The 25,512-nt window shown below is 36.9% G+C and overlaps 1 protein-coding gene and 1 long non-coding RNA gene across 10 annotated transcripts in view; one reads left to right on the top strand and one right to left on the bottom strand.

The window, feature by feature from the left end:
• The window catches only part of PAM (peptidylglycine alpha-amidating monooxygenase), a 283,154-nt gene that overhangs the window by 181,738 nt on the left and 75,904 nt on the right, over positions 1–25,512 (top strand). For all 9 annotated transcript variants that reach the window (XM_082458073.1, XM_082458071.1, XM_082458072.1 and 6 more), the window contains 2 exons: positions 8,356–8,441; positions 9,957–10,040. In XM_082458073.1, the coding sequence (XP_082314199.1) occupies positions 8,356–8,441; positions 9,957–10,040 (170 nt within the window). The remainder of the gene's footprint in view (positions 1–8,355; positions 8,442–9,956; positions 10,041–25,512) is intronic.
• LOC309659044 overlaps positions 1–25,512 on the bottom strand; it is a 464,689-nt gene that overhangs the window by 383,039 nt on the left and 56,138 nt on the right. The gene's annotated exons all lie outside the window — the stretch shown is intronic.

The following is a 25,512-nucleotide window of genomic DNA, read 5'->3' as shown; positions in this document are numbered from 1 at the left end:
ATTGTGCATCTGCATTATGTGTTAATCATACCTCCCCAATGACAGAAATATCTGGTAAAATCATAAAGATCAATTTTTCTTCTTCTGGCAACAGCCGTGTACTTCTTTAGAAGATAACATTCCTTCCTCAATCCTGTCAGGGCTCACGATGACCCACCACTCACCTTGTACGTGCAGACATCTTTGGTAAACCTTATGTACAGTGGCAATTATCATTTTCCTTAACGATAGAGATTGGTGCAGAACTGACTGGTCAGACAATCTGGGAGATGCTGGGCTACACCTAGTGTAAGTCCTTAGCTTAAATACTCACCTATGACCTTATTCATGTCACTAGCAATATTATTTGTATTCTGCCTATTTTACAAGATAATTGTTTCTTATGCTACCAAATATATGACTGAGCCTCAGATAAAATTAATGATGATTAGGCGACTTGAAACCATTGACCAAATATATAGTCCTATAAGATCAATGATTGTAATAGTGTAACTCCAGATATGGGAAAAAGCAACAAGAGGAAACCATATCCTGAACCATAACAGCTTCGTAAGACAGATGGTCCAGAGGCTTTTGGCCACTGTTAACAGGACCCAGTCCAGTAATAGCACATTGAGTGGCCTATCAACAAAATATTTGCCTGGTCTGGGAATGAGCATCCCTAGCAACATGGGACAAATTGGTCACGAAATGCCTCCCAAACTTTGGTCAAAATTAAGACTGAAAGAGAAGGAATTGTAAGATAGAAAATGTTGCCCACCATCCAGTTCTACAAGAGTCAAGCCATTAGCCACTGCAGTTGCTGACCTACAGTACACCCTGAAAGGAATTCAGGGTGAAGGTCACGATGAAGCACTTTGTGCTCTGGGAAAACTGGCAAAACTGGCTCTCAGATAGACATTTTCAGGAGAAAATTTTATGAACTCAGTTTCTTGCATCTTCCCGTAGTTAGAAAGGCATTAAAACCATTAACTAAGATGTCTGTTCCTTGTGACTAACAGCAACCTTCTACTGAGATGTGTGCTTGATTGCACATACTCCCTGCACCAAAATCACGTATATACCGACCTTTTCCAAACAGTTCTCAGAGCTCTCTGAGAGACTGTCTCCCAGCTTATAAACCTCAGTTTGGCTCGAATAAAATTTTCCATTTCTTTCTTAGATTCACTATTGATTAATTTTTTGTTGTTGACAACCAAAGCGTCAAGCTCAGATTTCCTCTCTTTTCTGTTTGTTAGCTAGGATTTCCCCGTTTTCACTTTAGTTTTCTGTTTTCATTGCCAGCAAGTTGGCAAATAGGTGTGTGTCTGTAATAAACATTTTTTTCCCCTGAAATTATGAAGTTATACTTCATCCCCTGTCTTCAGGCAGCACTTTTACTATGACGGCAAAGAGCTATTCTGATGATGCTTCACTGTGGTGCTGCCCTCCTTGGCTCTTTGTAATTGCCTCTCTCTACTGTTCATTAAAATATACTTACAGTTATATTAAGTTCACGTGAAAATAGTAGACACAGCGTGAAGCAGTTTTCATTATTTAGTCATTTTAATTTTAAAGTTTTTTTTTTTCTTCCACATATTCCATCCAGTCTTTTGTGTCTCGTTCCAAATTAGCAGCTCACACTGGTAATGTGTCTAGTTAATTATATGCATGTGCATTTAAATTGCATACATTGATGTGAACCTTTTAATATACTGTGGGGTGGTCCCTTTCTAGTTAGAGTGGGCCTGGTGCTCAATTCTAAATTAACGGACCTCTCGAGGATGCGAATAAGGACCAGCTGATGGAAAAGCAGCAGCTCTGCTGGCCCATGTCAGGAAGGCAGCAGTACCTGTCAGATTAAGCCTCATCCCTTCTTTCCCAGGCTTTTAAAGGAGGAGATAATTACTGCATCTAGGCACCAAGGGAAAGTAATAGCACCAGGATTGGAGCAAGCATAGCAATAGCACGATTTGTTGGACTCCATTTGTGCTTTCAGACTTAAGTCAAGGTGTAGCAGTTCTAAGTTCCCCCAGATTTGTTGGCTGAATATGAGCCATAACTGAGCAGATGCTCTTTGTGGCTTTTTGGAGTCAGTAGGGAAATGAGGTGCTGAAAACTAGGTAATTTAGATATTAAAAAATTTATTCCTGCTCTCCATGAAAATATGGTAAGTTTTAGGAGACCTTGGAAATTGAAATATCCATTTATCTATTCAATGAATACCTTTCTTTATTCTTACTGTAACAAACATTTTTTTAAAATAATGAGTGGTTAGCTACTCAGAGTTTCAAGCTTTGAAAATCATAGTTTTGTTTATACACATTGTTTTGGCATTTGGAGTAATTCTGGAGCACTTTCTCTTTGTGACGTGAGGTTGTATAGTCTTATACACTTTCTATTCTCCTGAGCACAGAGCTTAGGGCTTAAGGCAACTTATGACTGCAAGCCCCAAGATTGTGTGTTTACAATACTGGGTGATTAAATTGAAGGGGCTTCTTCTGTATTACGTCTTGTACTTTGACGAAATCTATGCAGAGCTAAAATTATTGTTTTCAGTCTTATTAATTAATATTTGATTTGGAAACTATTTCTAATGATGCTTATGACCAGCTACTGTTTACAGATCTAAGGGGGCTTCTACAGGTTGTTGAATCTTTTTGAAAAGAAGAATCCCAGCTGGTTAAATGAGGCTGTTTCCAGCTGTTCTAACTTGGAATCATTCTCAAGCTAAAGCAGTAGTGCTTTACCATCCTATGAAGCTTTAGCTAAGATCCCTTTCAACTGCTTCTATTTATTAACCACCTGCTGTGTCTTTTTAAATGCCACTGTCTTCACAGGGTTACAGATGCTGATGAGGGGAAAGAGAAAAGTAGCTAAAACATATAAATATATATAAATATAAATATATATATATAAAGAGAGAGAGAGGCCTGTATGTGAGACACCCTGCTTGGTTACTCATTTAAATGACTTTTTTTTTTTTAGGGTGATGTTACTTTGCAGAAAAGTCTACAGCTTTGTTGCCTCCCTTATGATGATAATGATTCTTTGGTTGAGAATGGTATTTGCATACACTGCCTTTATGCACCCTCTCCACATCCTAGCTACCTGTCATCCATACACTATACAGCAAGATTCACAGCATGTCTTCTGCAATCCCCTCTGTTTCTTCTGCCGTAATGAAACTTCTAAAGTTTAACATACATAACATCCTTGTCAGTATAAATAAAAGTAACACACTCTCCAAAATCTGTGATATCCCTTGTTCTAAGCACTATAAAATGTGTCTTTGAGTGTAGCAGCAAAGTTTAGACATGAATTACTGCTAGGCTAAAGTTAATTGCATCCATTTCCTTTTTCTCCTTTAATATTGTAATAGATACATATAATTATATTGCATATCTGAATGGTATAAAGAATCTTCATTCAAATACAGTTGGCATCTTGCTCTAACTTCTGGTCGCCAATGATCATATTCCTTGTCTAAGTTTTAGGTGCCTGTAATAGAGGTGTTGATAGGAGTTCCTTAGCAACTGACCAATTCTCAGTGGACTAGTGTCAACTTTAATAAAATAGAATGGCATGGTTGTAACCATTTTGAGAGTTTAAACAGAAACCAGCATTACATAATTTTGAACATTATTATTTTCTCACAAGACGAGTATTTATGTTAAATAGGATGGCAGTGTTATAGCACAGTGCTATAACATTTAATGTAGAGCCAGAACTTTGAAATCAGAGCATCTTGGGTTCAAATCTCAGTTCTACTACTTGATAGTTGTAATAAACATTGGTCAAATTATTTAATCTGTATTGGTCTGTTTCCTCATCTATAAAATGGGACTACTAATCTCGCCTGATTGGACCATCACAAAGAGTAAGTGAGGGGATGTCAGTAATATGGTTGGTGCAGTGCCTGGCACGTAGAGGTACTTAATAAATGGTAACTATACTCTTTATTCGTTTATTAATAAGGTATTTATTAACCATCCACTACGTACCAAGGGCATTCTTAGGCATTGAGAATTTGGTGTGAACAAAACAGATATACCTTCTGCTGTTGTAGACTTTAGAGCCTCTCTAGTCTGTTGGTGGAGAGGGGTAGGGTGGGGAGTGAGAAGGATGCCGCAATATTGTGGTGCTATTTTTCCGGCTGGTGCCTTTTAATCACCTCTCCTATTTAGCTTTCCCATTAAGTATCCTTCTAATTACTATGTTAATGCATGCACATTGCATTGAAATTCACATAGGATTTGTCTGAATTGGGAAATGTGTTCTATGGGTTTATAGAGCAGTTAATGAAATTTGAATACCTGACTCACGCTGGATGTCATTTTGAAAAGTAAGGACATTCCACATATGCCATTGATTTTTATGTGTGTTTCTTAAAGAAACTTTCTGACTTTGGATTAATTTTCCTGTGATTCTGTTCGACGCTTAATGCATTAAAATTGGAATTTAAGACTGTACAGACTTAACTTTAGGGCATGACAATTTTATTAAAACAAGTTTTTTCAGACCAAAGAAGAAATGACTTATCAGTTCTGATTTTCTCTGAGTAACCTTGGGTTTTAACTAACCTTTCACAGATAGAACCAGAGGAGTACTTTAACAGTCAATCATGCTCTATTTGGATAATTCAAAATGACAGGCTAGCACTTTTCAGAGCTTGGCATAGTCTGGAAATAATTCATGCCATCTGAATGGTTTCCCCATGGATTAGAGGTGAAAAGGTTCTATAGCAAAGGTCCAAGAATCCAGAGTAGTTTTATTTTCAAATGTTAATGCTCATCATTTTTGTTATGAATACTAAGAAACCACTAGGGAGCTATGTGAATCTTTTCACAATTAATTGGCTTAATCTAGACGAGCCTTTAGGGGAAGCTGCTAGAATTATAAGAATAAGAAACCTGGTCGATGAGGCCTGAAATTACAACAGCCGTTGATCAAGGGTTACTTTGCTTCCTAGCCTTAATACTCTTCTTCTCAATTAGAATAGTAAAGATTCTCACTATTTTTACAGGACACTGTTTGGAAAGCCAACATATGCCATACTGTCTTTATTCTGTTGGTCATTTTATGTGGAGAAAATGTGATACTGTTTCCAGTTAAAATGGGAAATGGAAATTTGAAAATGAAAAGATGCGGAGAGTTTATCCAAATGTTCTTTGCCACTCCTTTATGTTATCCATTGTCGGACTCATTTCTCTTGGCCTCTTGTTTTTCCTCTTCACTTGGTCCTCTCACTCATTAAGTTTTAGAATGAGTCTCAATATCCCAGGGCCCTCCAGTGAGTCATCGTTTACTCAGCCTTGAGTTTTATACAATTTTTTTTTAAATTATAAAACAGGATTTTAAAATCAAATCAAAGTTTGCTTTTGGAGCTCTTCTTTTACCAGACCTGACGAAAGCATGAAACATTGTCTCTTCACAAATAAGAACTTATTTTATCTAAAACTTGATTTTAGAATTGCATACTCGAATTGCAACTTAGTTCAGGTATGATAGTAATCATCAAAGCTGATCTTCATATAATACCATGAAGTCTCCGCCTATAAGTCAGTCTCATGAATAGAGATATAAGGGAGTGTGACAGCCAGAGCTTTGAATCATGGCTTGGCTGTGTGACCTTTTGAAAGTTACTTAAAGTCTCTGAGCTTATTCAGCTGTAAAGTATAACCTACTTGCAGTGTCCTGTGAGAGTGAGTATGAGCTTATTTGTACAGAATTCCAGGCAAATGATAGTTCAAATTTATTGTCATTTAATATTTTAGTTAAAACTTTTTAACTAAAATTTTTTTAAATGTTATACTTGACAGTACAATAAAACTTAGGCCGATTCAATTATTTAAGTGTTTGTATATAAAAAGTTAAAAATGTATTTAGAAGTTAACTTCCCCAAACATTTCTTAAATATTTACTAAATGCCAGGCAGGGCTGCAGGTGCTGGGAGTACAGGGTGAAAGATATGACCCAAACCTCAAAGTCTACACAGTCTGGTTGGAGAGGAGATAAGCAAGCTGATACTTAGGATGCGTGCTATGGTTAAAGAATGCAAGTTGGGTGGGACGGGCATCAGAGAAAGCTTCCCTGAGAAGGAAGACTTGAAGTGAATCTTGAATGAGACGGTGAGAACAAGGTTGTCAGGCAGAGAGCTGGAGAAGGGGTTTTCCAGAAAGAGAACAGTGGAGAAGAGAGAGGTTAGAAACTGGCAGCAACTTGGCATGACTGAAAAGGGTTTTTTTTTTTCTGGGGATATAACAGGGGCCCAGATCATAAAAGCCTCACGTGTTATACTACAATGTTTAGATTTTATTTTGGTGTTATTTTTGGGAAGCATTTGAAAGAATTTGTGCCAGCAAATGACATAATCAAATATGTAGCTTAGAAAATTTTACTAAACCAGTTTTCTCTGTTATGTTTCATTCTGGTTCTTTCTAGTCATACACTGAATTGACTTCCATATCAGAGGAAGCAATTATCTTGTTTAACCTAAGACTGTCATCACATTGCTGTTAAGCACTTGTATATTTATGATCTTTGTGGAAAGCTATGAAAATTGCCATCAAGATCTTTAAATTTTAGTAGCTCACAGCAGTGAGATACCAAGTTCATCGCATCTGACAATCTCGTTTCTTAAACTATTATAGCACGAGGCCAAGGAGGGAAGTTCTGCTTTTGGGTACTGTCCAATACCCCAAGCCTTTTAGCACACTTGGCACAAGGATGTCACAGACATTTGTTCCAATGCACGCGTCTCACATGCTAATGATCCTGCATGATAAGTATATCGTTTTTGACAGTGAACAGTAAGAAACCACTGGTTGATGTGCTTTACATTGCACATTACCCAGTTTCTTTCTACAGCCTGATTTAGAGAAGCTAGAGCATTTGCTAAACATAACCTTAGAGGGACCTCCTGGTTCCTGGCCCTTTTACTCAGGTGCATAACCGTTGTCTGCACTTACTGCCTATCCTCTCCCACCACTTCTGGCTGTAAGCAGGAATCATATTAGGAGTCCCTGCCTCTGACCTGGCCTGGGTGTTCTCCAGGTTTCTAGGCTCAGTTTCTCCAGGTTTCTAGGCTCAGTTTCTAACGTGTTTAGGAAGCTGCCACGGTCTGCCTTCACTTCCCTTCCAGGCCATGGGCAATGCACTTTTTCTCCTGTGTGAGCCAAGCTCCCGGCCAAGAAGCTGTTTTTGTCCTTGTCCTTGACGGTCCTCAGACCTTTCAGATCTGCCTAAACTCCTGACCCTGACCTTGCTTGGTGCCACTTTCTCAAAACACAAATATATAAAAGCAACATGAAAATGTCACCCAACAGTGTTTTGAACAAGTCAAATTATATGACAGAACCAACTAAGAGATGTAGTGTAATGGGGAAAAACTGTGTGGTTTGGAGTCAGACAGCTTACCATTTGTGAGATTGGATCTACCATATAGATACCAACGTGCTAGTTACTGTGCTGGGTGCCTTACACGTATTACCACCACCACTCCCCATCAGAGAGGTTTCCACACACAAACTGGGCCTTTGAGGGCTGATGTACATGTCCAAGATACACAGCTATTAAGGGGAGGTTGTGGGATTCAACTCCAGATATGTCTTTCTGCCTGTGCTCCTTTGACCATATAACACTGCCTCTCAACAGTGAGTCTTTAGATAAAGTGAATGTTTTGTTAAATAATGCAGAACCCTGGTATAGTGCTTTGAGGTTCCTGAAGTGCTTTCATTTCTATATCATTTACTTTATAGAACAACTCTGTGAAGTAAGTATAACTATCCCTGTTTTACAAGAGAGAAAACTGAGGCTCTGTAAGATTAAGTGACTTGAAACAATTTATAAATGGCATAACCAGTATTCATGAACTTTAAAACAGCCACAAGAACCCTGTGAGTGGGATGTACTTGTATTGTTCACCCTACTAAGGGTAGGCACTATAAATGCCACCGATCCCCAAATGGGAAATGCGTATGATGTTTCTTTAGTCCACTTCCAAATTTCCAGTGCATTGGCTTTGGTTTACACACCCTTTGTGTAATGCTTACTTTTCTACCTGATTACATAGAGTACATTCCAAGGATGGACATATTGAATTAAACTGTATTATCTACCTCACAGGATTGTTTCACATCAGGCAACTAACAAACAGATGATCTCCCTTTATAGGTGCTTTTTTCACATATAAAATTGTTCTTCGCTCCAGTGTTCCTTACAGTCTTAAAGCTAATATGACTATAATGATGGTATATTGATGTACTTTTCTTTACCTTGTTTTCAAATACCTCTCCCTCCCCACTCCTCCCATGGGAAGAGATTTATGCATTTTACTAATTGAATCTTCACTTATAGCTACTTTTTTTTCTTCAGGTTTTGTGATGAAGGAACCTGTACAGATAAAGCCAATATTCTATATGCCTGGGCAAGAAATGCTCCCCCAACCAGACTCCCCAAAGGTATACCTGAGGCCTCTTGGATAGCCTTATACTGAACTGCTTAGTTTTTGATTCCAAAGTACTTTTTATTATATGTTCTTTCCAACAGCTGTTGACCATGTTCTATGTTGCAATTTCACACTAAAAAGTACCCTTATTGCCTGCTTTGTATTGAAAAGGTTTCATTTAGGTTGTTATTCTTTCTCTGCCTCTCTTTGATAAGTAATTGGCTCACACAACAGTTTAGATAGAATTAGAAAATAACGAGTATACCTCAAGCCACCTTTGGCCTGAGGCACATTGGTTCTTGACAGCAGGAGCATTTCACGAGCCAAGAGAGCTAGGAATTAAATAAATTGCCATTTCAACAAACAGATTTTTAATAGTCCTGGAACCTGGGTATTTAATGTGATGCCAAACCTCAGCTGGCTTTCTGAATTCACCTCTAAACTGTTCATAGCTTCCAATGTGTGGGTGAATTACCGGACTCTCCTTTATTACCTGGATCTTTCTTAGTATCAAAGTGAATGTATAGTTCTGAAACAGAATAGGACTGCCGTGGTTTAGGGATGGAGGGATGGCATCTTGTGATGCCTCCCTAACTCATGCCTGCACTAAGTTTTAAATTTTTTTATATTTTTAATCTTTTTATACAGTTTTAAAGGTTGCTTTCTATTTATAGTTATTACAAAATATTGACTATATTCCATGCATTGTGCAATACATCCTTGAGCCTCTCTTTCACCCATAGTTTGATTTCGGTTTTGCTTCACTTCAAATAAGTGTCAGAATCCTCTCTAGAGTTTACCAGGCAGCCACTATCAAACAAGTTTGGAAACTAATAGGGAGGTTTGTCATAGATTTGTTGATGTTTTTAAGATCCATTGGTAGAGAAGATTAAAAAAATTTTTTTTCTCTGTCTATAAATATTTTCTCTGTAGATTTTTTTTTTAGCTTACTAGCAAACTCTACTAACAGTAAGGCTCTTAGGCACCCTTCAGATTCCAAAACTTTATTGACATTGTAATCTAGTAGGTAATTGGTTTCTTCAGTGATATTTTTGCAGTTACCTGTTTTCGTATGGGAAGAAAAACAATTTCCTGAGATGGTCCTAAGAAGTCAATTTCCTATATTCAATCAGAAAATAAAAATGGATATGAGTATATACAAAACAAAATGAAAGAATGGGTTTATGTATGTCTGTTATGTAATCAACAGGGACAGAATTTTGTTTTGTTTTGTTTTGTTCTGTTTCTTGAAAAATGAGTGAATTGTCCTCTTAAAGTGTAAGTGATCACTCTTGGTTCTGAAGTGGAGACTACGAATAGAATTCTATCAGAGCTTAGAGAAGGAATGATAGGTTATATTAGAGATTTTCATTGAATGCCTAGTTTATTTCCATTTTCATGTAACATAATTTCATATATTATGTGCTGTTTTCTTTCCCTTTGGATTTCATAGATCAGCAACCTTTGATTAGCTCTATTTAGCTTCCATTTCTAAAATATTAATTTATCTTCTTTTGAATATCTTCAGGTGTTGGATTCAGAGTTGGAGGAGAGACTGGAAGCAAATACTTTGTACTACAAGTACACTATGGGGATATTAGTGCTTTTAGAGGTGAGTTTTGAAATGTTGGAACTAAGCTCAACTTCAATACTATATTGTTTAAAATATATATACTATTTTCTATATAATAAAATGAAGAATTGACTACACCCTCTGCCCACTAGTAAACAGCTGCTTTTGTCTCCTGGAATTTGAGACTATTGAAGAAATGACTTTTATTTTAAAAGTTATAATCTCTTATGCACATATTCTCTTATGCATCCTACTGTGCTTTCTCTTATGCTGACTTCAGGGTTCTCTTCCTTTCCAATGTGTTATCTTATCCACCGTCTCCTATTAAAAGATTCCTTCTTAGCAGCATTGTCAGAAAGAATAGGGACTAGTAATTTATTTATATTACTAGAAGGAAGCCACTGGAGAGTCAGCATGTTTTGTAACACCAGGGAAGTTCTCAAATGCTCAGGTTCATGTCAGTGGTTTATCTGTAATCCACACTTGCCACTTCATCTGTTGCCCACTGCACCGATGCGCGGACCCCACCCACTCCATAGAGGCTGCTGAACACTGCCTTAGACACTTGCTGGTCTACCCATATTACCATGCACTTCGTTTAAGTGCTCCTTTTCTTATCATAGAATCATTAACATGAGGAAGGGACCCTGTTCCCAAGGCAGCCAAAACTGTGCTTATTATTCCTTCTGCTGCATTTAGTCAAACTCCAACTGCATTCCAGGTTCACACTTTGGTGTTCACAGGAGTGTAAATATTAAGCAGTCTTCTTCTTGGCTTGTCAGCCTTTCTACTTTGTCTTGCTGACTTCTACAGGTTTTCTTGAGTTCTCTAACACTATTTTTCTACTAACTAACCTAATACATTTTGCTCTCTGGATGCATTAGCTTTCTATCCAGCAGCTAAGTTTAGAAGTACATACCCATCTCTGCCTATGAAATAAATATCCTCTGGGGCCCTTGCTGAGGGCACCCCATGCTGAAAGTTTCCATAGGTTCTCAGCCTTCAGGACTGGGACAATAAATGCAGTCTTCCTCTGGAAAAGGATGTTGGAAAGGATAAATTTATGTCAACTATACTCCAATAAAATTTTTTTAAAAAAGAATAAATTTATATAATGAAAAATTATAATTAGTACTACAATCAGATATATTATCGATTAAACAAGCTCCTGTGGACCAGCTCATGAACCTAACTTCCAAGTAAAACCTGTTTTTTTTATAAAAAATATGCTTTGAGTTATATATAAATAGCTTTCCATTTTTGGAACAGGACCTAAAATCTTAAGTTGTTCATTGTAGTGCTGAGCCAAGGTTTTGTTGAAAACAGAGGAATAAATAATGTTCGTGTTTGAGAAACAAAGACACAAATTATCTGCTCTAAAAATTTACCATGTTGGTGTCAGGGGAACAGGCAGATTCTAAGACTGCTGACTTCCAAAGCATTGACAAGACTATTATTTTTCCAAAGAAGCGAGGAAGGCTTTCCCCGATTACCACAACTAAAGTAGCTGGTAGTGTCCACACATACGTGGCCCCCACCCCTACTCTCCATCCTTCTATAGAACCCTAGACTTGACTTTTCAACCTAATTCCTCTGAGCTCTGCAGTACCTCCTAACAGATACCGTACTGATACCCCAGGGGAAATGGATGATGCATAATATGCTAGTTTTTAAAACATATTACTGTAATAATTTAATTTAAATTAACTTCTTACCAATGAGGAATTAGTTTTATTGTATAATTTATGTCTAATATGGGCTAATTAAAAAGTATTGATATTTAATATATAAATATATAGTTATTATTTACTATAAGAGACTGATTAGAAACTTTCATACTAGTTTTTCATTTTTTACTTTTTTGAGAACCATTTTTCTAAAGGAAGGTGCATATGAGGTAGGACCTATAATTCATAGATCTTATGATAATGTAATAAAAATGTAAACAAAAAAATTTCACCCGTATAATTCTTTCAGTAGCATTAGATACTATCTTGTGCCTTAAACTATACATGGCTTAGAATAGTAAGTAAACACACGGGAAAATATCAGATCTCACTAAAACAACGAGAAAGCATTTTGCATTTACTTAACTGGGTGTGAGTGGAGATTGAATTATAAAACCCAGGACTGCCAGGCTTTAGATGAATATGCTACAGTTTGGGGAGCTTTGTGAATTAGTGCAGTGTTTTAGAAAGCAACTTTATCATATTATATACATTTTATATAAAACATTAAAATCTTTCTCTAGGCTTTCATCCTAAACTACAGGAAGGGTTTTGTTGGATTTCTTGGTTTGTTTGTTTTCTAATGAGCTACCTACCCACAGTTATTTATATACCATTAACTAGTAATATGAAAACCTGGAAAGTTAACAAACGTCCCTTAATAGGGGACTAATTAAATAAATGGTATAACAACAAAAATAGCAAATCATAAAATTTTATACAGACTACATAAAACCATAGGTATGCTTGTATGTTTCCAAGGATTATAAGGAGCAAGGAATAAATGGAAACAGTCAATAAGCATGAGAGACAGGATCATGTGATTTTTTTTTTCCTTTACAATGTTATAACATTCTCTTCATGTTTTTAAATTCCACAAATATAAGCACTACGTTAAGTACCTGCCAGTACCTGCCAGTTTGTGCGCTGCATTCCCACTCATACCCTCCTGACAAAAAAGAGTTAAAAGTAAATCTCTATGTGCCTGATTAACCATATGAAGTGACTTATACTTTAAACAGGTTCTATATTGTGATCACACACTTATCTCCAGATGAACCTAGAAGTGGAATTATAACATATCTTTTAATGATTAAAAATGCATTATAGATATGTTATATATGTATTATATATATATATACATAATCATCTTAGTGTCAGTGAAGATTTGAACTTCACGGTATTAGAACTATTGATGATATTTTTAAGAATATAAATTATAAATCGGAAGCAGATTAACACTATGGGGAAATCACTGCACTCTACTGAAAAGTGGGAAAATGTTTGGCTTAAGGGTATGAGCGTTTTTCCACATAGGGAAGGTTTTAGAACGTTGAGAAGCCTAGGACTTCTCTTTAGTAAAGCATCAACAGTGAAGGTAAAATATCTTCTCAAATTTGTTGGAATGTGATAAAGTATCAGAGAGAACATAACCTGAAGCCAGCTGGTTATAGCTTGGACTGGGAGGCCTAGTAGTAGGAAAAGACAGGTCTGTGGGACACCCAAAATATTTGTTTTGTTTTGGTTGTTGTTTGTTTTGGAAATTGAGCAGAATGTGAAACTGTGAAGTGTCATTTAAAAGGAGCCAACTTTATTAAATGCCATGTCAATCATAATGTCAGACCTGGGCTAGTGCTGGGTATACTGATCTTCTTGCCCAAAGGAGTATAGTACATTCTAGCAGGAGAGACAAGCACAGGAACAGTGCGTTTATAGGCAGTAATAGAAGCACACCCCAGATATGGAGGCCGTGGAGAGGTGGAGCGGAACAGGTCTGCCTGGAAGGGCAGTGGGACGTTGTCTGGGAAAGGCTTCTTGGAAGATGGAACCATTGCAAAGATTTGAATGGTGATCAGATAAGTGGGGACAGGGGAAAGACGTGTTCCCGACGAAGTAGAAGTATGTGCATGGCCATGGGGGAGTGAAAAGCCTCATGTCCGCAAGGAACTCTTGGTGATTTGGCCTTACTGGAGTGTGAAATGCAAAGGGGTAAGTGGCAAGAAATGAGAAGAGAGCTGAAAGGTGGAGACCAGACCATACAGATCCGTGTTAGGACTTTATTCTGAAAGCACCCAGAGTGCTTATCAGCAGCAACCCGATCAGATTTCCACTTCAGTCCTAGGCTTGAGTGCATGGGAAAGCTACCAGCCTTATGAAGAAAGATTGGGGCGTTAGGAGGCCAGGGTGAGCCTGGATGGGGCTCTGGAAGGCCAGAATGAGTTCTTTTTTAAATGTAATCTTTATAACTTTTTATAAATTAATATTCTGTGGAAAACAGAATATAACCCAATTAGAAATGTGTGTCCAGTACAAGCATAGTATTTGGTTACATGATTAAACTCTAAGACCAGATGGCCTGGCAATGGCACTTGCTAATTTTGTTATCCTCACCAAGCCTCTAAACTTCTCTGCTCTCCTCATCTATAAAATGGGATCATAATGGTTCCTATAAAGTTATCTGGTAAGCACTCGATGTTAGCTACTATCATTATAGTTCCTGTAAAAGGCTTTAAAGTGATATAAATTCCCCTAAATGCAACCTTTTGTCATAGTTGCCCATAGTATAAAGAATATGTTGGTTACTTTTCAAGGGTGTCAAAATTTCTTGTTATGTTTAGACACAGAACTGTATTTATGTCTGTCACGTTGCCAGTGGACTTTTCCTAGTTATGCTCTGTTTCCTGTTCTCCACAGACTTTTTCGTTATTCATAGTTCAGTTATACAGAGATAAAAACTGTAAGACCAAGTTCCTTCCCTTAAGGAAATTAGAATAGCAGGAACTAGAGATTCCTCCTGGTCCTTTTGCTTTCTTTCTTTCTTTTTTTCATTAACAAATTTTTTCTATAAAGTTTTATTCCATAGAGAAAATTCTGCTGAGATTGTTGCAGAAATTTGCCACTTTTCTTCTGGATGTTTTGGCCCAGGGGAATCTCAAGAAAAGTGGCCTCTTCTTTGCAGAGTTTACGGCATTAGCTTACGAGTCTCCAACAATAACTCATTTCTCAAATTAGAAAACTCTTGCACTCACCAACTGAAGTTTGGAGCTGGTATCTTAAAAAGGAGGCAAGAATTTCTTCCCAAGTGCATAATCTCTGTCTTTGAGTTGGCAAAATTTCCATGCTATAAACTATTTACTGTCCTTAAGCTCTTGGTGCATATAAGAAAACTAACAGGTATTATCAAGGATACAGATCACACACACACACACACACACACACACACACACACACACACACATCCAGAGCTTGCTTCTACTCCTTCATCACAGCCCTCAAAGTACACCTACATTTTAGCATGTTCCTGGGAGTACAGCTAAACGATTCATTTTCCTTAGAGTGAATGTTTAATACTTATATTCTAAATGAGATGAATGAAACCGAGGGATCCTGTTTTTGACTCTCCATTATGTAAGGGTGAGCTCTAAGAAGTTGCATCTCCAAATTTCTGGGGTTATATTAGTAAAATCAGATCACAAAATTCTAGTTAGAACCCTTAAAGAACAAATCATTTTCAGTAGCCAAGTTTTCCAGAAAGCTAAGGTTTTAATGCTCTAAGTACTATAGCCTTAAAACATTTTGGACAGAAATCTTTCCCAAATATATAATGTGTCTCATGAAATTAAAATAGGTGCAGATGTTAAATACCTAATGCTGTGCCCAACACAGAGCAGACTGGCAATAAATGTTGGTTGTCTTCCTTATTCCTTTCTCCCTTTCCTTCATAATTTTGGGGTATCATTCTGGATATCAACTACTGCACAATTATTTCCCTCCAAATTTTAGGAGTAGATAGAGTTTTTTCATCTTACTGGGCTTGTTGCCTTCTTCTATCTGCTTCTCTCTATTTTATGTAACTTCTTCTGTTGTCAAGCTACCACTTCAACTCATTTTAATTCAAACAGAGCAGCGCATGGAGGCAAAGATGAGTAAGAACAAAAGTTTGCCTTCATCCAATGGGGGCAATTGAAAATAAAACAGTAACTGTAATTACATGAGCCAGTACAGTCAGTGCAATAAGAGAGGGGATTGAGACCACACCTAGTTTAGAAAAAGATTTCATGTTGCCAGATTGATTTCCTACAGGCATCCTTCTCCCTTGTACTAAATTGATGATATGGAATCTAGGCAGCTAAATTTCATATAATTGTTTATAAATTTAGGGTAAACAGCCTCTGAACTGAAACCCTTAGAGGGAACTTTTTGAATAAAATCATGGGAACACGAGTGCCTGGACTTGGTAACCTTCAGATTTGATTTCTTCTTGCCCTCCTGTGTTGTTCCATCCTGGCTATGGTCCGTTTTGGTGTGGCTTCTGAATAGCTTAGTTCCAGACAGGTGGGCGTTACCAGACATAGGTCATGCATTTGTGAAATGCACGCTCCACACTTGTACACGTACACACACAAGGGGCTCCTTCCTCGCCACCACGGAAGGAGTAGTAGGGTGAGCATGAGGGAAGGGAGACAGTGGCAGGCAGAAGGGAAAACAGAGGACTCTGGAGGAATTCTAATGCCACTGTGACTCCTGCTGCATGTCTGCCTCTTACAAGACTCTGCCGGGAAGCTACGGAAAAAGCTTTGAAATTGTGGGCCGGGGAAGAATCCCTTGCTAATGCATTTTTTGAACAAGGTGGAGCATAGATCAGTGGCAGGGCAGCTACACTTCAAATTATTTCATTCCAGTGTAAAGCAGACGACTCTGACTTCAGTGTGAGCATTAGAGGTGCTCTTGACTCCCTGATACCTGATTGCAGAGATAGGGGGAAACTGGTGGACGATTGCTCCCTGTTGCTGCCTGTGTTGTCTTTCCTAAATCTGTTGAAGTAGCTTCCTCCTGCATGCTTTCCAGGGAGATACATACCAAGCCTGCTTTTGCTCTCTCCTTTGCAGAGTGAGGGATGCTATGGATCGGGGTATTTAAACCCACGTATCTTCAGGTGCTCTGGATTACTTTCCATGTTTAAGAATCTCCTTTGAAATTCCAAATGTGGAGGGTGTTATGAATGACTCCCCTCCCCCAGGGAGATGCCTGAAAGCCATTGAGTCTCTACACTAAAGGAGATAGAGATGGCACCTTTCTAGCATTCGGCCTGGCCTTCTCTGAATAAGACCCTGACATGCACACATTCCAGCAAGCCGAATCCCTTCCGGCATATAGAAGGTTAGTTCTCAACATGATATTTTGTCCCAGGGAATACATAATGTTTCCAAGTTCAACTCCAGGGACAGCAGCCCTGTGGTCCCAGGATGGGTGCACTTGACCTCAGTTTCCCTTTTCTCTCCCAAGGCTGGGATACCTGTGCCATTCAGCAAGTCTCCTTTCTTCCTTGCCCACCTCCCACTTTCTATTTGTCTAATATTCCTTGATGTAGGGGCACAGACTTTTATTCACGTGCTTTGGGACAGATGCAATTTGGAATTAAGAACTTTAAACCTCTTTGAAAGGTTTTCAAGTACCTAAATCATATATTACATTATATCACCTCTGGGCGTCTGAGACACTATCCCTAATCAAATATGCTAATATTCCTTTAGCAAAACGTTCAAATGGTCACACTACAAGGGACAAAGACAGACGTAAGTAGCATCACATTCATTCGGATCGGATTTTGCTGCCAAACACTATGAAAAAAAAAACTTTAGGCTTCCAAAGCTTTTCAGGTTTCAGAATTGCAAATAGTTCTAGTATGGGAACAAAGAAACCTGTTCCTTAATACTTGAGTTAATTGGTTAAAATACTAGCAAGGATTGGAGGACTCTGGATATATCTGAATATTTTCCCATTAAAATAATCTCTCCCAAACTTTATTTTTCATTTTTTGGAAAATACAAAAAGCCATTAAAAAGAAAAGTAAAGTTACTCACAGTACCTAACTATTTAAAAATCTATAATATGAGGTGACAGTTGCATATGATCTGTGAATATACTAAAAAACCATTGAATTGTACACTTTAAAGGGGTGAATTGTAACGTATGTAGATTATATCTCAGTAAAGCTATTGAAGAAAAGGTCTATGGATTCAAAAGAAAAAAAATCTATAATATACCTTCTTCAATCCCATCTTCCTTCTACCCCAACCCCGACCCCCAGGTAACTGAATCTATATCTGCCAATTTTTCATATGCTTATCCCAGCATTTCTATATACACACAGAAAGCACAGATATGTATGTATATCTGCACTTTTCTTCTTTTTTGGACAAAATTCAGATCACACTCTCCACAGATCTGCATCTGCTGTTGTCTTTAATTTAACAACGTACTCTGGGAATATTTCTAAGGCAGCACACGTAAAGCTCTTTCATTATTTATAATGACTGCCTAGTATTCTGTTGTGTGGATATATTATAATTTATATATCCTGTTCCCCATTAAAGACGTTTAAGTTCTGAGTTTTTTGCTATTACAAGCAATGCTGCAGTGAACTTTAACGTTAGAAATGTTTTAGGTAACCATGTATTGCTACTGCAGGGTAGATTTCTAGAAATGGGATTTGGGGGTTATGGAGTGTTGAAACCTTAATGGATTCCACCAAATTACCTGATGAAACAGTTTTTCCAATTTACAATCCATAGTGAATGAGCAAACCTCATATCCTTACCTGCACTAGATGTTTTCACAATTAAAACATTTTGCCCAGTGTTTACTTAAACCAAGGAACTCCTCTTACTGTTTCATTAAAAGGATTAGAATTAGCTGGAAGTTCTTAATAGAATTACCTCTATAGTACATAGTCCATGTACAGTCAAAATCTGATCTGTGGACTACTTGTGCCAGAATCTTCTTGGAGTGCTTTTTAAAATGAAAATTCCTGGTTCCAACCAGACCTACTGAATCAAATGCACAAAAAGTAGAGGCTAGGCAGTGGTATACTAGGGCTGGTTCATGTTGACCCGTAAGAGCCAATTGCTAATTTTCAGATAGTTAGTGAGCTGATTGTTAAGTATAGCCCTGATTAAAAATAAAGGCAATAAATACTCAAAGGTCATCCTTCCCTAACTATTTTACTACATTTTACTACTATCTTTGCTCTGGAGGGTATTTATGTCTATTGTATCTGTATCGTGGAAATACTATAAAATAGTGTGTCTTTCCAACCCAGTGTTCAGTAATGTCACATTGGTAGCTTGAAATCAACCGTAGTGGGAAAATTTACACCATCGAAATTGAAAAATGCTACAAATCAGTGCTTCATAAATTATTTTGTTGGTTGTTTAGATTTAAGAAAACAATGAAAAAAAATGTTAGTAATGCCGATTACTGTGAATAGCCAAAAAATTTGAAGAGATATTTTTTTCAGTATTCAAAAACTACTATCCAGTACTGCAAAGATTTTGCTCACTTTGTTGACGAGCAAGTGCAGTTCCAACATATATCTTTGTTTTTCAGTAAACAAGGATATCAACAAACATTCTTGTCCAAAGACTCACTCGTCAGTTATAACCATAGGTTGGCTAGGGAAAAATTAAGGACATAGCTTTTTCCACCTCTAAGGGGCATTCATTTAGACATGGTGATGGTGAGCCAACTTTGGCTTTGCAGAAGAGGGCAATATCCTAGGGGAGAAAGCAAAAGTACAGACGGATCCCTAGAAGATCATCAAGCCCCACCTCACTGGACTCCTATCAGATTGGACTTTAATGTGAGTCAGAAGTAAACTTTCTATCTGGTTTAAAAAAATCAAAAAACAAAAACAAATTTAAGGAAATAATTCTGTGAAATTCAACTGGTTATATGGAATTTATGATAAAGAATATTATTTATTTGATTATTTTTTGTAAATTGTATCCTACACATATTTTATATTAGTAAAACTATAATAGATGTATATTTACACACGCATGCATATTTTTTTCAGAGAGCCTGTGTGTTACCAGCACATCACTGAGCCCAGCATTCTGAAATTTTAACAAGCTCCCCAGTTGATTTTTATGCAAACTAAAGTTTGACAACTGAGGCGCAAAGTTTCCTAGAGGATTGAAGTTACTTCTACATTTTTTTTTCCTGTACTACAGGTGTATCAGGGAAGTCTCCTGGGGCTTGGGACATGAGCAGAATAATTTGCATTTATCAAAATAAGTATAATTAAATCTCAATTCTCCTAAGAAAAGGGGTGCTTTGAAAGAAGAAAATGCATTTAATTACTGTCTGGTTATTCTAGCACTTTTTTATTTCACTTAGAAATTTGAAGGAGAGTTTATATTTATTCTTAACTTTTTCACAAAATTTGGTGTTTGGATTTAAAATGCTATTTTACTATTATGGTAGAAGACACAACACGTATATGACTTTCTTGGACACAATCCTCTTCATATATAGGGGTGCAAATCTTCCTTCTTGACACTTATTCTAGATAAACCTTTTTGAACAATGAACAAAAATAAGTTATATCTTTCCATTTTTTTACATTTTTGATTTTTAAATGGAATATATGGGGTGACAGGGACTAGAAAATGAAAGGCAGAGACCATGAGACCAACTCGGAGAGAGAAATGATTGGCAAGAAGGTAACATTCAACCTGCATGAAATTCCATAGCCTCTTAGGCCTTTTCAGATAAAGGGAAGAGATTGCAACATGGCTGAAAAGGCATTATTGAAAACGAAACCATGACTTTGATTTTCTTTTCTTCTGAAAATAGTAAAAACCATAGATCTTATGTGTTGTGTACTAATTCATTTTTAAAGCACTGGTTTTTAACACAGAGACTGAGTCTTTGGAGTGACAGAAGGAGAGCAGTGTGACTGGAAGGGACCATCTAGCCCAGCCCCTCTATTTTACAGAAGTGGAAATCGATACTCAGAAAGGTTAAGTGACTTGCCAGAGGTGGTATAGCTACTAGTCCAATGGTATTAAAAGCTAAAAGAATTTAATTTGTGTTGAATTTCTAATTTGTAGTTTATCAAAGTTCATGTCCTAACCATATAAAACAAATAATGGAGTCAGTCCTTCTAAAAGTCCTTTGAACCACTAGGAAGGAAGAGGAATGAAATTATCCTTGCACAATAGAATAAATATGGATAAAGATTGGAGTTGCTTACCTCATCTCATTTATGCCTTTTCATTCTGATGTATGAAGGAATCCACTTCCCTTATGTAGGGATATTTCTACACCAGGTTACTTGATAATCCCACTGATTTCAGAAGAATTATAATAGGATGTTCTTCATGTTCTTCTCTAACCTTCATTATACACAAGCAGCTTGTTGTGAGTCATGGGAATGATTTTAGGACTATTCAGTGCCTCTCAAATGATCCAAAAGAAGCCTCTTATCCTGAAATATTTTTTGGCTTTTGCCAGTGTAAGCTCCCTGATTCTCTAGCTTCCTGCATTTCAATTTTGTTAATCATCTTCAGTTTGGAAGACTAATGGTCCTTATTCATCTCATTCATTCCATGGGACACCTGTTTATTTTAATACCTAAATATAGTCATTAAGTATCAGGAATTGCATTTTCATTCATTTGGTTACGAAAAGATATGTAAAGCACTGCAGTATTATTGCTTTTTAAAGAATATATTCAGAATGTTCTTTTTTCCTTAAAATGTATTTTTTAGAGCAGTGTAACATTGAACAATATAATGTTTAGCTTAAGTGATGTCTTTTAGGGGAAAAAAAGTTTCCCTAATACTATTTAGTTTCTCACATTTTGCTTTTATTTTCTAGTTGTTTTTGAGACAACCTTATACTTTACCTTCATTTACCCCTTTGCAGCTCATGCTTTTTTAATCACCCATAATTATTAACTCTTCTTTGAAACTGGTCAGGGTACATAACCATTAAGTAATTACTTTCATTTAAATTAATAGCAGATAATATTTTATTTTTTAACCAAAAGAAATTAAGAGGAAAAATAAAGTTACTTGCTCATGGGTTCACATCAAAATTAGGAGATCCAAAGCATTTTTTCACACACTCCACAAATACTCAGGCTGGTTTCCACACCCTGCCCCTCACTAATCCCCTCATTGCTTTGGCATGTTTACGTTTGTTTACTGTGTTCTAGGAAGTCCGGTAAAAGACGGAAGTCATTAGAAAGGCTAGGATTTGTACATTCTATTTCCTATTTTCTATTAATTCCTTTTTTATGTTAGTTGACTGTCTTACGTGTAAAATGCGAGAGATACCCTAACTAAATACGTGACCAAAAAGACATTTGATGAAAACCATTCAAATATGACATCTCATGACATTTATAAAATAATTCTGTTAGAAAAATAAAATCCAGCCTTCCTTAGGCCTGGAAGAGACCCTTCTAACCTCCCTCTTTCTGCCAACGAAACATTGCTCTCCTCTTCATCCCATTTGGAAACCCTTTATCCTGCTCCCCGTTTCTTCTCATTCTATGTTAATTCTTCTTTTCTCCATCTTTGAAAATTTTCCAGAGGCTGTCTTCTTATAGGGATATCTCCCCTACCCAACACTTTCCTAGCTCCATTTCTTTGCAAGTATTCCTTACCCTTGTTTCCCCAACTTAAGTGTAATGTATCACCTATAATAACAGAAAGGAGAATAAAATCTGAGCAGTAACTGCAAACCCTTCTAAACAAACCCTTTATCTTACATTATGAAGATTTGCTTAAGGTCTCAGGGAATTTTGAGTGATAATTTGGGTCACTGAGCAGTTTCAGTGTTTTCCGTACTACTTCTCAACTCACAAGTGCTTTATGAAGATTACTTTATTAATCCTCATACCAATTACAACATAAACATATTGAATGACTGGAAATTAATGCTAAATCAAATATATGAGCTATAATATTCAAAGTATATTTCCTAATTAATACCGAGGACTACATGCATGCATAATTATATGTAAATTAGATACTTTAATTTATTTTTTCATTGAAGAACCAAAATCAATACACGATATAGTATTTTTAGCTGATGAAGATAATTGGATTGAAAATACAGCCACTGATTTTAGGTTGAGCTTCAAAAAGCATATATTCCAATTAAATTACCGCTTTTGCAGACTATAAACTTCCTGTTTGCAAAACAAAACAGGATGTTATTGCCACTAGGTTACCCTCTCTTTGCTTATCATTCATGAGCACTTAGAGGTTTAAGTTAAATAAAAGAGGGAGAATACACTGTTGCACAAAGTAGTTGAATTCCAGAGGGGGTGAGAGGTAAACCTTTTATGTATATAAAAAATACCCTCCAGACAATTCAAAAATTCATAATAGACCATTTTATATGAGAAATATGATTTTTAGCTTTATATTTCAAATTGAATTTAAAAGTTTCTTTGATTAAAACTCTTAAAGTTCCTTTTCATTCCATTACTTATTCTTCTGGTACCTTTACTGTGGTGCCTAGACTTTTGCAGTTACATTCTGCCCTCAGTAGGGAGAACAGACAGTAATTGGGAGAATGCAAAAGAAAATTTAGACTTTCACTTAAAAAATGAATATATGTTAAAAACTGAGATGCAGAAGTAAAAAGTGGTTGATAGGACTTTTCACTGAGAGAAAGGGGAAATAATAAAATAACTCTTAGTTACCAGATATAATATTTAACAACTGCCGACCAAAGCCCATGAAGCTAGTGGACAAGCTAGTTAAAGGTGCCAGAAGACAGCACCTTCGGAAAGGCAAATAAATGTTTAAATATGCTGTGTACACAAAATTAAGATTTAAAACTTAATGCCTCAGGGAGGGGCCACAAGTGGAGGGTCTTTGCTTCTTGATTTGGGTGCTGGTTACAGGAGTGTGTTAGTTTTTTAAAATTCCTGAAGCTGTAACTTCTGATTTGTGCAATTTTCTGTATATTATATAGTTCAACGAAAAGTTAAAAAAAAATCATTAATTTAAAAACTCTATTAACGCATATATGTGGAACCTAGAAAAATGGTACAGATGAACCGGTTTGCAGGGCAGAAATTGAGACACAGATGTAGAGAACAAACGTATGGACACCAAGCAGAGAAAGCGGAGTGGGGGTTGGGGGGAGGTGGTGTGATGAATTGGGCGACTGGGATTGACATGTATACACTGATGTGTATAAAACTGATGACTAACAACACCCTGCTGTATAAAAAAATAAATTAAATTTAAAAATTAAAAAAAAAAGAAGTAATCACCATGTCAAGTGTTTAATACCTTTCACTTCCACCTTGAAAAGCATGGATATTAAAGTGCTAATATAATTAAAAAAAAAAAAAAACAACTCTGTGCCACGTTTTAAAATATTCTGTATTTACCTAGGATTCGTGGGTTTTTGTCTTTTAATTTTACTTTCTTGGAAGTATGATTCTGGAGCAGGCTCATAATTCTGAGAGAAGAAATAGTATAAATGATAAGCTTCACTATGGATTCTTTCTTTGCATTCATAAAAGATGGAAAGAGGAAAGTGCTCTGACATTAGTCCCGCCGCAACATTCTCCACACACAGAGTGATTATAAAAGCTCGTTGGTGAGCCTGCCTGCCTGCCTTCCGTTTGATCTCTTTTGGGAACAGCACAGGCCATCATTTGTGAAAGCCGTCTTCTTGCAGCATGGATAAAATGCATTTTCTCTTCCTTGCCACAGGACAAATGGAAGCTAGTAATTTCTAGTCCCGCAGCAGTGAGTACAAAATCAAAAGAGGCTAACTCACTGCAGTGACAGCTTCAAAAGGAATTCTTTTTTGAAGATTTTTTTTTTTTGGTAGTGCTGGTTTATTTAGCACCGAGGCTTGTCTGCTAAGCCAGCTTTCAGCAGCCCCCAGGAAAACCTCTGTGCAGTTTATGTCATGTATTAACAGTGCACCTATTTCAGTTATATTTGCTAAGCAGATACACGTTTACCGTGACAGCTTAAGGTGTTAGTGCTTTTTGAGTGGATACTATTTTATATCAATGTATCTGTGACTGGAGAGTCCAGATACGAAAATATGTTTTCAGTGATTTCTCTAGGAGAAATTTGGTGACTGAGAATTTGTTTTGAGGAAACGCTAACAAAACACTTTAATATATGCATTTTCTGGTTAATTTGGAGAATCATCTTTTTACTGAGTACTGTTAAGTGACTGTAGGACCTGCATTTATAATCCAGTGGTACCAAAAAAACAATAAAGGAGCTGTGTCTTACCTTCATTAAAACCAGGGTTTCATTCAGTGTGCCTGTACCCAGAATGAACGCGAGACCCTTATCTGCTATTCCCTCTGCGGTTTCCTATTTGCCTCTTGTGCTTGTGTCCATCTCTCTGCTGCTGCAGGGTTTCAAATGTACAGAAATAACCTTTCTTATATAACAACACAGTCCAACTATATAGAAATAACATTTTTTAAAAACAACATGGCCATTATAAGACACTGATTAAAGAAATTAAAGATGATACAAATAGATGGAGAGATATACCATGTTCCTGGATTGGAAGAATCAACATTGTGAAAATGACTCTACTACCCAAAGCAATCTACAGATTCAATGCAATCCCTATCAAACTACCACTGGCATTTTTCACAGAACTAGAACAAAAAATTTCACAATTTGTATGGAAACACAAAAGACCCCGAATAGCCAAAGCAATCTTGAGAATGAAAAATGGAGCTGGGGGAATCAGGCTCCCTGACTTCAGACTATATTACAAAGCTTCAGTAATCAAGACAGTTTGGTACTGGCACAAAAACAGAAATATAGATCAATGGAACAGGATAGAAAGCCCAGAGATAAACCCACACACATATGGGCACCTTATTTTTGATAAAGGAGGCAAGCATATACAGTGGAGAAAAGACAGCCTCTTCAATAAGTGGTGCTGGGAAAATTGGACAGGTACATGTAAAAGTATGAAAATAG

This window comes from Balaenoptera physalus (assembly GCF_965194825.1).
Source record: "Balaenoptera physalus genome assembly, chromosome: 3".
Classification (NCBI taxonomy): Eukaryota; Metazoa; Chordata; class Mammalia; order Artiodactyla; family Balaenopteridae; genus Balaenoptera; species Balaenoptera physalus.
The sequence above is the reverse complement of the archived record's forward strand: the minus strand, read 5'-3'. Positions and strand labels throughout refer to the sequence as shown.